The sequence below is a fragment of the Alligator mississippiensis genome, chromosome 3 (genome assembly GCF_030867095.1).
Source record: "Alligator mississippiensis isolate rAllMis1 chromosome 3, rAllMis1, whole genome shotgun sequence".
Taxonomy (NCBI): Eukaryota; Metazoa; Chordata; order Crocodylia; family Alligatoridae; genus Alligator; species Alligator mississippiensis.
Window position 1 is genome coordinate 4,240,329 of NC_081826.1, and position 13,550 is coordinate 4,253,878.

The following is a 13,550-nucleotide window of genomic DNA, read 5'->3' on the forward strand; positions in this document are numbered from 1 at the left end:
TGCTGTAAAAAGGAAATCTTTGCAATACGCCTCCATGGCCACTGTCACTCCAGGGAAATGTCCTTTTGCTCACGCCACCTGCTATCTGCTTTCCTGTTTCTAGGGATCTTCACCTGCAAAGAAATGCCACTTTGAAGCCTCTAGAGCCTCGAACCCACATCAGAGGCCATGCAGCAGCACCCATTCACATACATCACTCTCTGCCCTCCAGTTTCTCGCAGGGTTGGGCACCCCCGAGCCCTCGAAGAGCTGGGATTAAAAGGTCTTGACATGTGCCATCAAGTCTAATCCACAAAACCACAGTGGATCCCAGCAAAGCCACATCCCTGGTGGACTCTTGTTTTGTCCATCTCTAAAATGGAGCTAATAGCACAGCACCGATCTGGCTTCCCACAGCTGGAAGTATAATATATCCTGATCCTTTTCCATCCAGCCACTGTAAATCCACCTTCCCCTTCAAAGAAGCAGTTCGAATGTGCTCGTTAGCATAACATTTAGCACCAAAGCTCCTGTCCACCCTCTTGTGACACTATCATTGCCTTTCGATTTACAGCCTGGGCTCTTTCTTCCTGGAAGGGAAGGGGACAGCCTGCCTGGATGTGACAGCATCAGCATGATCTGAGGTATATTGGTTCCTATGTGACTGAATCAGACCTTCCTGGCTGCAGATCTGATCCTGATTTCACCTTGCACACCTGCAATCCAGCCGAACCGGGGCTCGGTTCCCAAAGCCATCATTCTGCACGGTGCAATGTCCAGCTTTCACCCTTGTGATCACTGTGTAGGATCGGGTGAGAAAAGGGGCGTTGGAATCTGCTCTGTGTTTCCTATCGCAAAGGAAATCGGGTTGCCATTTGAAGCAAATCCAGATCTCATAAGAAGGTGAGAAATGCCATACTGGGCCAGACCACAGGTCCAGCTAGCCCAGGCTCATCAGGCAATAGGAGACTAGAGTGAATAACCCAGAAAGGTGCAGAAGACAGCTCTCAGGCGCTATCCATCAGTAACTCTCCTACCAGCCAGCCATCTACCCGCTCCCCTGTACACACATGTGCACTCACAAGCCCAAAGAAAACTATTTCTGCAATGCCCAACTACCCTCAAGCCCCACTCCTTTCAGCAGGTGTCGGGGGTACTTACCCTCCAGGATGCTCCTTTTAGTCTCTATATGAGACCTTGTCCCTACACGCAACTCCCCATCTTGTGCTCAGCTCCACCCTACGCCAAACCACCTCTCCGATCCACCTGTTGTCACTGAATATTAGCGTTAAGAAAGGAGTTTGCTGGGACACATCAGCCTGGGCTGAAGCTGTCTTAGCAAAGAGCTGAAGTCCTGACTCCCATGCATGAACCTGCAATGCTGCTTCCCGTGGCTTTTGCTCATGCGGCAGAGCGCAATGCATCTTCCTTTCCCAACCGGTCTCCTCTCCAGTCCCTGCCTGGTTATTGATCACGACTTTTGGTTTCATTCTTTGCGTAGATGTATTGATAAGGCATACCCTGCCCGTTCCTTCAGTTTCTTATCTGTTATCCCATCTTTGGATACAAGTTTGTTAAAAACCAGAATGCCAATAACCATGTTCACCTGTTGGAAGAGAAACAACAGACAGGTTTGTGTTTACGTGGATCAAATCAGGTGGCATCCCACCAAAATGTCACGTCATTTTGGGACGTGAGTGTCTTCCAGCAGGGACGTCCCCCTCCAGCAGCCCCTCTCCCCACCCCACCGCCCCCGAATTGATTCAGGGGCCCCGGGAGTTTAAATGCAATGGGGTCTGCAAGGGATCTGAGCGGTCATCAGGATTCAGGGTGAGAGCGCGAAGCGGTCGGCTCATTGGAGGAGCGTTTGAAGCCTGATGTGTTTTGCATGATGAACGCTTGGTGTCTAGAAAAGCAGACGCTGGGCACAGAAACCGTTTCTCAGGGCAGTTCCGGGGAACGCCAATAGGCAAAGATGAAGCAGGGTGAGGGGATGCAAGCTGGTTTTCAAATGCTTTCCAGCGTTGGTGAAAGGAGCAGCTGCAGAAATAGCAAGACAAGCCCATGGGATGCTGTGTGGTTATCTTTTGCAATGCCCATGAGGCCTTGGGGCATCAGGACATATCAATACTGGCTAAGTTTGTAGGTAGACATACACCAGGGGTGCATGCAGGGTGTCTGTTCCCACAGAGCCCTTTGAACCACTTAAAAAAAGCCTGAATTAATATGGCAGGATATGACTAGGATCAGGCTTTAAGTGTCCACGGGGGAAAGCATAGGTTTTATTCTACTCTGGCCCAGAGGCATGAAGTCCCTAAATAGGTTTGCACAGCTCAACTTCCCAGTGCGGCTGCCCCTACAGGAGACGTGGACGTGCCCCTGGCAGCGGGTCACCAGTGCAGGCAGAAAGGGGACAGGAAAGGACGCAGAGCCCATGGTGGAAAAAAGTGACACGCCCCCAAACAAGCTCCCAGCATCGTGACACTCTTGTACAACTCAGCATAAACCTATCTCATGAAACCCAGCTGGGGGGCTTGTAATGTGATAGGGCCAAATCCAGAGGAGAGGTGCAAAGGGTGCTAAGAAGGGCACTGACAAGGAGTGGGAGACTAAAGGACTTGGTCTAACAGAGTCTGGAGGCTCAGCATTGCAAGGGATGGGGGGCAATGCATGCTCCCTGGTCTCAGCCTCTCTCAGGAAGGCTTTTTGAGACTCAGAAGCTCTCTGCACCTGGTGGACTGGCCTCTGAAGGAGTAAAATCGAGCTTACCAGAGGCACTCCAGTCACTGGGATGCTCCCAAGTGAATGGAGCAGGGGTACCTTGTACTCCTAACAGGGATTGCAAATCCACAGCCTCTGCTGAAGCCAACAAGCGTTGGCCATGCTCAGACCCAGGCCCAGATCTGGGTTATTTCCACACCCAATTCAGTGGATATTTTAGGGAAAAGTTAGACAGTTATTCACAAGCAGCCATAAGTGCATCACGCTAGGGTACTACAGCTTACAGATTGAGAGGAAGTCCTTAAGGGTTCTCATGTAAAGAGATGAAGAGGGGACCTACTTTCCTGATTGCCTGAATTTTGTACCATCCTTTACTTCTGTGCAAAGCTGAAGGCCAAGTGCTGCTGAAAAGCAGGGTAGGAAGGGGAGATCACCTCGTCCAACCCCGCTCGAGGCAGGATCGTGTCTATCTAAACCATCCGGGGCAAGGGGCTATCTAATCTGCTCTTGCAAATGTCCAAGGGTGGAAAAATCTACAGCCTCTCTGGGTAACCTGTTTCTATGTCTTAATCCAACCTAAATTTCCTCTATTGCAATTTAAAAAAAAATGCAAACGTTATTTCTATCCTGCGCTCTGTGGCCACAGGAAAAAGTCCAGCTCTTTGCTTTCTATAAATGCTTTTCAAGTTTGTTAGGAAATCTCCCTTTGTTGTCCTCTTCTTTAGACTACATCCTCCCAGTTCTTTTCAAGCTTTCCTCACTAGTCTTATTTCTCAGGCTCCCAAGGATTTCTTTTGCCCTGCACTGGACTCTTTCCAACCTGCCTACATCCTACTTCAAGTGTGGGCCCCAAACCTGGACACATGGCACCAGGTGAGGATTTGTACAACACAGCTGTAAATGCCAACACCAAGTCCCAGGAAGTAGAGAATCAGATTTATATTGCCCCAATCAATGTGGTCCCCATTTTCAAGAAGGGGAGGAAGGAGGACCCAGGCAAATATAGGCCAGTCAGTCTTACCTCCATCCTTGGTAAAGTCTTTGAAAAAATGATCAAGGCTCACATTTGCAAGAGCCCGGCAGGAAAAATCATGCTGAGGTGAAACCAGCACGGGTTCATAGCAGGAAGATCATGCCTGACTAATCTAGTCTCTTTTTATGACCAGGTTACGAAACGCCTGGACACAGGAGGAGGGGTGGATGTCGTATACTTAGACTTCAGGAAGGCCTTCGATACGGTATCCCACCCCATACTGGTGAACAAGTTAAGAGGCTGTGACTTGGATGACTGCACAGTCCGGTGGGTGGCGAATTGGCTGGAGGGTCGCACCCAGAGAGTCGTGGTGGATGGGTCGGTCTCGACCTGGAAGGGTGTGGGCAGTGGGGTCCCACAGGGCTCGGTCCTTGGACCGATACTCTTCAATGTCTTCATCAGCGACTTGGACGAGGGCGTGAAGTGTACTCTGTCCAAGTTTGCAGATGACACAAAGCTATGGGGAGAAGTGGACACACCGGAGGGCAGGGAACAGCTGCAGGCAGACCTGGACAGGTTGGACAAGTGGGCAGAAAACAACAGGATGCAGTTCAACAAGGAGAAATGCAAAGTGCTGCACCTAGGGAGGAAAAATGTCCAGCACACCTACAGCCTAGGGAATGACCTGCTGGGTGGCACAGAGGTGGAAAGGGATCTTGGAGTCCTAGTGGACTCCAAGATGAACATGAGCCGGCAGTGTGACGAAGCCATCAGAAAAGCCAATGGCACTTTATCGTGCATCAGCAGATGCATGACGAATAGGTCCAAGGAGGTGATACTTCCCCTCTATCGGGCGCTGGTCAGACCGCAGTTGGAGTACTGCGTGCAATTCTGGGCGCCACACTTCAAGAAGGATGTGGATAACCTGGGGAGGGTCCAGAGAAGGGCAACTCGTATGGTCAAGGGCCTGCAGACCAAGCCCTACGAGGAGACACTAGAGAAACTGGACCTTTTCAGCCTCCGCAAGAGAAGGTTGAGAGGCGACCTTGTGGCTGCCTATAAGTTCATCACGGGGGCACAGAAGGGAATTGGTGAGGTTTTATTCACCAAGGCGCCCCCGGGGGCTACAAGAAATAATGGCCACAAACTAGCAGAGAGCAGATTTAGATTGGACATTAGGAAGAACTTCTTCACAGTTCGAGTGGCCAAGGTCTGGAACGGGCTCCCAAGGGAGGTGGTGCTCTCCCCGACCCTGGGGGTCTTCAAGAGGAGGTTGGATATGCATCTAGCTGGGGTCATCTAGACCCAGCACTCTTTCCTGCCTGTGAAGGGGGTCGGACTCGATGATCTATTGAGGTCCCTTCCCACCCTAACATCTATGAATCTATGAATCTATGAACCTTGGAAACTACTGAAAGGTCGGGGAAATCTCAGTGCCAGGGTGAGTGTGAAGTCCCCCGAGACACTCGAACACAATGGAGCTTTACAATCAAATTGTGCTAAGAAAATAGCATTTGGGGTAGATCTTTTTTTTTGTTGTTTTTTTGGCCATGTTTCCACCTGATCTGAATAATGGGAGAAGCCTGGGCCTGGTAAAGCTAAACCAGCACTGGTCTAGAAGATGCATGCTGCATAGTCTGACCTCTTCTTCTATCAGGCTTCTATCAGGATACTTATTTTTTTTAGATGAGCAGCTAAGTTCCTGAGTAGCGTCCCAAAGTGGTTAATAATATCCTAAACCACCAGAAATTACTGGTTCGAGGAAGCAGCCTAAGGAGGAGAGCCAAAATGGTCTGCAGGAGATTGATTGCTGGTTGTGTGCCGGGAAAGACTACGCTTGCATTTCCTGGACGGGTCTTCCCACTCATTGCTTGGATGTGAAGCCAGAAGGGAGCTACTTCAAATGCACCAGAAATATTTAACAGGTGGGTTTTACTGCGTGGACCTCAGATGTTAATAGGCACTAATGGCCTAGTGCATTTATGGACACATCTGGTGCGGTCCGTGCTATATTTTTGCAGGTATTTCATATGCTCAGCAGTAGAGCAAGGAAATTCCCCTGGATGCCAGTGGAATTAGTAGCAACCAGAGGCCAAGGATCTCCTGGGAAATCATTTCTAATCATTCCTCTTGAATAATATGCATGTGCCTGAGTGTAGTCAGTAATTGTTTCATTAAATAGAGGATATTTCAGACAAGCAAACAGCTGAAAGTATCGTCCTCCTACGGGGTCCTTGGCTGCTCCTTTTCTAAAAACAACTGAAAACAAGCTCTTCAGGGCACAGACTGCATATCACTGTACGATTCCTCGCATGCCAGGACCTTGGGATCTCCTGGTACGACCCTAATAGAAATGCAAAGGAGGAGAGAAGCAAACAGCCTGCAGGATGCTGAACATGCAAAGAAAAGAGGGAGAAAGGGAATATGGCATCATGCAAGATGCGTTCATCCAGAGGAGAACGGCCTGGGATAACGGCCGTAACAAAACTAGCAACCCTTGTGATGCTTGTTGTACTGAATGTGTGTCCTAAATCTGCTGACTTTTTGGTTGTAGCCACCTTGCAGAAGGGCGATTGCACCCAAAAGCTTGCTAGGAACGTTATTCTAACTATTCAGTCGGTGTAAGAAAAGATATCACATCTACTTAAAGAGACTTTTCTTACATCTGCAGTTTTGGGGTCCCACAAGCATTTCAGCCTTCACTAGCACAAAGAGGGAGGTTTAGAGAAAAACTAAAAAAAAAAATGTGAACCACAGGGCTCAGAAACTAGAAGACAAATACGGCAAGTCTTGGAAAAGCACAACCCTGGTGTTGGTGGGAGAAACCGGACCCCCGCGCTGAATTGTGTGGGGCTAGTTAGCCCCAACAAGGGCATCGCTTCATAGGTAGGGACCAGGAGGAGACTGGATTTACAGTCCTCGCTCTTTCAAATTCCTGTTACGCTGCTGGGGCCAACTATTGAATAAAACTATTAAAAAAAAAAAAAAAACACTAAGAAAGGATGTTCCCTTTTTGGATGGGGTAGGACTGAAGATGGATGGAGAGAGAGTAGGGTAGAGGCCATCCCAGGAAAAAGGGATTCTGCTTCTACATGGCGGGGGACTGGAAACCTGCTTGGAGGAAAGCTGCAGGTGAGCTCTCTTCCTCCCTAGCATTTCACTCACTCTTGCACAAAAGCAGAATGGCCCAAGGAGTGTAAATAGCTCCATTTTCCCTGGATATTCCCAGAGGTCACTTCCTACCAACCACAGCTGCCTATTAAGATCCTATTAGCTGGTTAGCATCCCCCGACCTTCAAGCCACAGCTCTCTATTATTGACCAATATTCATTGAGGGCAGTGGACTGGCACAGAAACCGGGCAATGCTATTACTGGTTCTTTCTGGCTCCGGCAATCATTTTCTCTCTAATAACACTGGTCCTACCTTGCAAAATGACTGAGTCAAACCCAACCAAGCCTGAGAGCATGGAGGAAGGACAATGTGGCTAGTGTGTATGTTGGTGTAACTCTCCCTTGTGTTTGCAATGCACACTGTGCTGCTCGCACAAAGGAGCATGCTCTTGGATCGAGGTGGTAAAAGCCTGTTTGCAGAGCAGGACCTGTCACCACAGGGCCCTGGCTGGTCTCAGTGTGACATTTTGTGTCACCAGCACTTTGTCGCATTATTTCCTCGTGCTCCTGTCATTGCAGGGTGAAGGAAGTGAATGCACCAAAAGCTTGATTTGAGAAGATAGGATGAGTGCTTGCACCCTATCCCCTTTGAGACTGTCCAGGGAACGTGGTGCTTTCCAACCTGCAGCCCCTTAGCTTGACGCAGCATCCAGTATGGGCAGATAACCATGAAACGTGCCTCTTTATAAGCTGGTCTAATAAAAGATAACTGTTTTATCCAAAGAAATGTATCTGTCTTTATAAGCAGGGCATCTAGGTCTAACCCTTTCCGATGGGATGCTCTCCAGCTGGGTCTTCCCCACCTCCTCCAACTCCAACCTCATATTTGGCTGGACGAGTGATGCTAGATTAAGCCTGAAGACAAAAAGGACTTGTCTACTGAGTCATGTGTGACTCCTTCAGCCTCGCCTGGTCCCTGATTTGAAGAGCTTCATTTATCCTCTGGAAAATAAATCTCCCATGCAAACTTGAAATATAGGAAAGGGTCCAGGGTGGCATGCTGACTGTATAGGCAGGCATGGTCTGCTACAGGCTGGTGATGGGAGCTAGCGTCAGGATTTTCCACCATGGTTTTGCAAGTCCATCCAGTTTGGGTGAATAGGGTGACTTGATCCCAGTGTGGCCATGTCTTTAGATATGGCTGGGTTATAGAGCAAGGATTATTGAGGGAACTGGGCTGATTGAGTCTGCAGAAGAGAAGACCGAGGGGGATTGAATAGCAGCCTTCACCTCCCTGCAGGGGGGCTGCAAAGAGGATGGAGCTGGGCTGGTCTCAGTGGGGGCAGATGGCAGGACAAGGAGCAATGGGCTCAAGCTGCAGCAGGGAAAGTTGAGGTTGGATATGAGGAAAAACTTTCTCACTAGTAGGGTGGTGAAGCACTGCAACAGGTTAGCCAGAGAGGTGGTGGAGTCTCCATCCTTGGAGGTTTTTAAGGTGAAGGTAGACAAAGCCTTGGCTGGGATGCTGTAGTTGGGGCTGGTCCTGCTTTGAGCAGGGGGTTGGACTGGATGTGACCTCCTGAGGTCCCTTCAACCCTCATTTTCTATGAGCCTGATTAGAAATGACCCATTACCGCTCCGAGACAAACACTGCTCCTGAGCGCTCAGCCCCCATGGCAGCCAAGTGCGTGCTTTGGTGCACGTTTCTGCCCTTTGCTCCTTCCCCCTTTTCCCATCAGGGTTGTGGGGAAGGATTGAGGGGTGGGGAAGAGGAGGGAGAGCCCTGGCATGGCTAGGAGAGGTGAAGAATAACACTCCCAAGGGAGATCAAATACCAAAACGACTGCAGCTGCCGGTCCCACGAAGGCATAGAGTAGGCCTCCTTCCAGTGACAGCCAGCAGCTGCAAAACAAGGAAGGACAAAAGAGTTACTCGTGTTCCCCGATGGCCAGCACCACAGCAGAGCAGGTGCACGGTGGGGGAAATCGCAGCCTGCCCGCTTGTGCTGTGGGCAAAAGGTCTCTGTGTCTGCTGTCATTTGCTAGGTGCATTAAACTCCTTGGGGATGGAGAAGTGCTATGGAGAGGCCAGGGTTATGTGTGGTCCTTCTCCAGGATTTGCACGCAGGGATCAGGCCCCTTTGGGTCAGTTTGCTGCATTGGAGGAGACAATTCATGGCTATCCTCAGATTCCTCCTCCAGAGACCCAAAACCGTGTCCTTGCTCGACTTGGTCATAGGAGGGAAGTTCCCTGCACCGCACCAGCTTGCAAGAGTAAGGCCTGCTTGGATCTTGGGTCCAGGACTTGAGCAACGTACAGCTCCTTGCTCTCTGGGTGCTCCCACTGGGCTTGTTTGCACGGCAAATGTCATGCGTGGTCAGCAAGGGGGTGAAGCCACAGCTGCTTTTGCATTAGCTCTCTGTGTGCACACTGCGAACGTGCAATAAGTGACGTCTGCAATAGGTACCGATGAGCGGTGACAAATACTGGCAGGGAGCAGAAGTTTCTGTTTCACAACACTTCATTTCCATCCCAAACCAGAACAAAACCCCAACAACGAGAATCCCCCCATGATGCAACACTGCTGGGGACCTTCCGGTTGGGATCCGTCTGCTTGGCTATGATTTCCCTTCAAGCTTTACAAAGTAAAAGAGATTTTAAAATAAAAATAAAGAGAAAAGAGGCAGAATCGGGGCCTTTCGAGCCCTTGGCAAGCCTCCAGCTCTGCTTCGGTTCGAAATCAAATCAGTGTTTTCTGGTGGGAAATCTCCATTGGGAATTTTCTTAGCAGCTGTGAAATAAGGAGGGGCAGGTGCCCGGGGAGCGGGGGAGTGAGCATGGTCCTTGCAGGTCTGCAATAACTGATCTTTTCCAAACCTGCCAGAGAAGAGCAGGGGAAAGACCAATTTTTACTCAGCCTGATTTTTAGGGCTGCCTTTAAATGCTGGGCAGAGGGGGTGCATTAGAAGTAAGGGGCTGAGAAAGAGAGAGTGAAGTGATCTGCTAAAATACAGCAGTGTAAGGGGGATGCCTGTGAGTGAAGGAGCTGACAGCAATCAGGCCCAGGCTGCAGTTAGCAATGAGGATTGAGACTGACAGGGGCTTTCGTTCCCTTCAGCTCCCTGCCAGCCCCTCTCCCCCTTAGACTGTCAAGTTTCCTGGAAAGAAATTCACACATCGCCGGGCATCATCCTTCAACCTTCCTGTATTACGGGGCGTTGGTGCAGCAGTTCTGCATGAACCATCAGCTCCGGCTGCTGACGGAGGAGGGAGGGAGAGAGGGAGGGGAGTTGGTGTGTGCGGTGGGATCAAGCAGCCGAATGCCAATGGAGGCTGTTGTCTGGGCTGGAGGTCCTCAGCCCCTTGTGGGTCAGGCACCCCCATACTGTTTCCATAACCCTTTCCACCCCAAGTGCTTGATCGATGGAGCAGAGGGGTGACCTCTTCACACACCGTGCAAATGTAGCCATGTCTGGGGTGGAACAAGGCAGTGGTTTAACAGCACCCAGCAACAATTGAGAGCTGGAAATCAAAACGATCAGAGTCAGACAGCCAAGCGCCTCTGAGAAACCCTTGTTGGATGGCCAGAAGCCTTTCTAGATGTTACCAGGACCCCTTTGTGACATGTCCAGGATTGTCTAAAACTCTCAGGGCCTGAAGAGGCTGGAAGTGTTGCCCTGCACAGAGTGGGAAGTCACCCAGAAGGCATCGTCCTAAATTCAGGAGAGTCCTTCAAGCCTGGGAAATCTCCTGCTGCCCCATGCATGGATCCAGAGGAGGGGGGTTTATCTAAACTGAGACACGGGACACCAGCTCTAGACCTTGTAGCTGACTGGCGTTTCTCTCTACTGGTCCAAAACCCAAATCCGGGCTCCAAAACCCCCTTATATGGGGAAAAGCTCTATGTCGGGAGGGTGGCATTTACCTCTGGCTTAGGCTACCCCAAAACCCTAGATCTGAACCACCTCAGAGCATGGGGAAGGATCCACCTGGATGCAAATTCTGCATTGCAGATCCAGCATGGTCTTGCTGAAAGCAAAGGCCTCGCCGACTGGGATCCAGAAGGGACTGGTGCATTTGGTGCAGGAATGGAGCAGGACCTGCCTGAGTGCTCTGGCCATTTTCCAATTCCTGCAATAGCCTCTTGCTTATCAAACTCCTTCTTCAGTGCAAGCCAGTCTTGGCCTCCAGTCTTAAGAGAAAGCAGGATTGAGACATGCCCGGTTAGAAAGCTGCCCTTGTTCCACCCCAGAAGTGGCTGCATTTCAGCAATAGGTGAAAAAAAAGAGCCTATATGAGACCTGGCAGGTCTTTGAGGATGAGAGACACTCTCTGAGTAACACATCTGAACTCAGAAGAGCAGGTTAAAAACCTGGGTCCTGTTCCCTACCAGTCACTGACTTCTCTGATGGCACTTATCCCCACAGTGCCTCAGTTTCCCTGTATGTAACATAGGAGCAATTACTTCATTCCTCTGATGTCAGATGTTCCACATCAATGCAAGGTGCCAACATCAATACTAATCACCCCTTGTTACTTCATGCAAGCCTTCATTAGCAGCAATGACACGAGACAGGCCTTGAGGAGAGCAGCAGAGACTGCAGCACTTGCTGCAATGGTGCTGCTGCTGGCACTGCTTGCTCCCCCTTTGCCACTGCGAGCTCTTTCAGTGCCCTGCTGTGAGAAGGGTAATGGCAAACCCAGCTACAACGGAGGCAGCTGCAGAGCAAACTGCTGGGAAGAGGCTAGTGGGGAGACAGGGAGCATCTCACAGCCCAGAGTTGGATCACCTGGGAATGCACATCTGGGCCCTCCTTCACCCAGCCCCTGGTTGCGTGCCCTCCCTTCACTCAGCAACCCTGCCAGCTCTCTGCCATCCATGGGTACAATCTGATGAATAACAGGGGGGTGAGAGGATATATCCTGCACTATGCTCTGCCCCATGCACTGAGACCCCTGCCAGCTCTAATGGGCCCCATCCACCAGCGCTCTTATGCACGATGGCACCAGGGGCAGGGGACAGGCTGAGAGCATCCCATTTTCCAGCAAGGGAAGGGCAAGGCAAGCAAGTGAGGCCCAGTTCTGCTTCTTGACGTGTCCTGGGGTGCAGAACCTCTCTGGGTGCCTTCCTCAGTGCATCAGCCCTGACGCATTGCTATGCTAGCAGGACAGTGGGAAGCCACGACAGGGATTGCCTTCCTTCCAGGTAGAGAAAGGGATGAATTGTTCACTTGCTCCTCTGCCAACACACCTACCCCAACATGCCTGAGGCATGCCGTGTGCTGGGCACAGGCATCCCAATGCCATCAGGACCTGGCCTTGCCCCTGCACTGGGCAGCCCAACCTCCCCTGACTCCAGCTGCAGCAGGATGGCACCCTACAAATGCCTGCAGTGAGATGGCAGGCCTGTGAATGCCTACCTGGCTGCTATTTCAGGGTCAGGGCTAGCACTCTCTAAGTGGCAGCATTAATGATGTGGACTGGAGGTGGTCCTGTTCAGTATTTTCAGGTGGGTGAAGGCTGAGAAAATGTGTGCATGTGTGTGCAGGTGTGTGTATCCATGCTCACAAGAGAGAAAGAGAGCACGCATGCGTACTTGGGTGTGAATTCATTGCCTGCTCTGCACAACCAGGGACCGCTCGCTCATGATGAATCACACCAGGCTCATGGAGCGAGAGAGGCTGAATGGATGTGTACCGCGTGCGTACGCCTAGTGTGCGAGGGATGACGGGCTGTCTGAGCATGCTGGGGTGAGCATCGTAGTCAAACCATGTGTGTGCATGACCTTGTGCGCGTGTATGTGGGTGAGCACAGAGTGGGTGTGTGTGCATGCAGTGTGTGTCCCTGCACATGTGTGTGCATCCATGGAGTGTGTGTGCACATGCTTCTGGGCCTCCCTGCACTGAGTACAGACCTCCCCCCACCCCCATTTCCTTTCTACCTCCCATTTCATTACTCATCCTGCTATCATCTGGGGTGGCTGATGTTTGGCAAATGGCATTCAAATGGTTGGGAGAAGAAGAAATGCTCTCCCCCCTCATCCAACAACCTGACACCCTGGACGGAGAGGGAGGGCTTCCTGATTGGCACTGGGAAAACGAGGGACAGATCAGGCCTCTTGGGTGCTCGGGATCTGGGCAATGTGCTCCAGATCAGGGTCCTTCACGCTGAGCCTTTGCAAGGCAGAGCTTGGTCCTGATTGAACTCCAGCAAGGCTGAGGAAGGGCAAGGAGCAGGGTGTTGCTCCGCAGTGTCCTGGCTGCAACATGCAGCCCCGCCTAACCTTGCTGGCGAGGTTGCCAGCATCGCTCCAGATACCACATCAAGGTCATGGATGGAGCAGCTGAATTTCAGCAGCCAAGCTGGACTTGGGATGGATGGACTGCCCATCTGTCTCCCTCGACATCCCGCCTCTGACAGCAGCCCACGTGAAGTGCTTCAGAGGCAGACGGAGCATGACTACACATTAGCACAGCTGGCCAGCTGTGCTACATTAGGGCTGAGGGGCGGGGATTTCCTTCATGACTGGCATCGCTGCCTATTAGGGCTGTAGAAACCCACTCTGTTGCTATTCTAATCAACGGAGAAATCCCTTTGCTGTTGGATCCATCCTCTCTCTTGTAGCTCATCCCCCAAAAGTTGCATACGGATGTTCAGGAAAGATCACAGAAATCCCATCATTGCTCAGTCTGAACTGGCAGCTAATGCCCTGACAAGAGCAAAAGGAGGGCAAGTTGCTTTGTCTCCCATCATTGCCTTGGTAAG

At 50.9% G+C, this 13,550-nt stretch overlaps 1 protein-coding gene across 3 annotated transcripts in view; it reads right to left on the reverse strand.

Annotated features, from left to right (window-relative positions):
• ADGRB1 (adhesion G protein-coupled receptor B1) overlaps positions 1 to 13,550 on the reverse strand; it is a 321,100-nt gene that overhangs the window by 40,049 nt on the left and 267,501 nt on the right. For all 3 annotated transcript variants that reach the window (XM_059723698.1, XM_059723697.1, XM_019481825.2), the window contains 2 exons: positions 8,621 to 8,687; positions 1,500 to 1,585 (listed from right to left, as the gene is read on the reverse strand). In XM_059723698.1, coding sequence (XP_059579681.1) covers positions 1,500 to 1,585; positions 8,621 to 8,687 — 153 coding nt within the window. The remainder of the gene's footprint in view (positions 1 to 1,499; positions 1,586 to 8,620; positions 8,688 to 13,550) is intronic.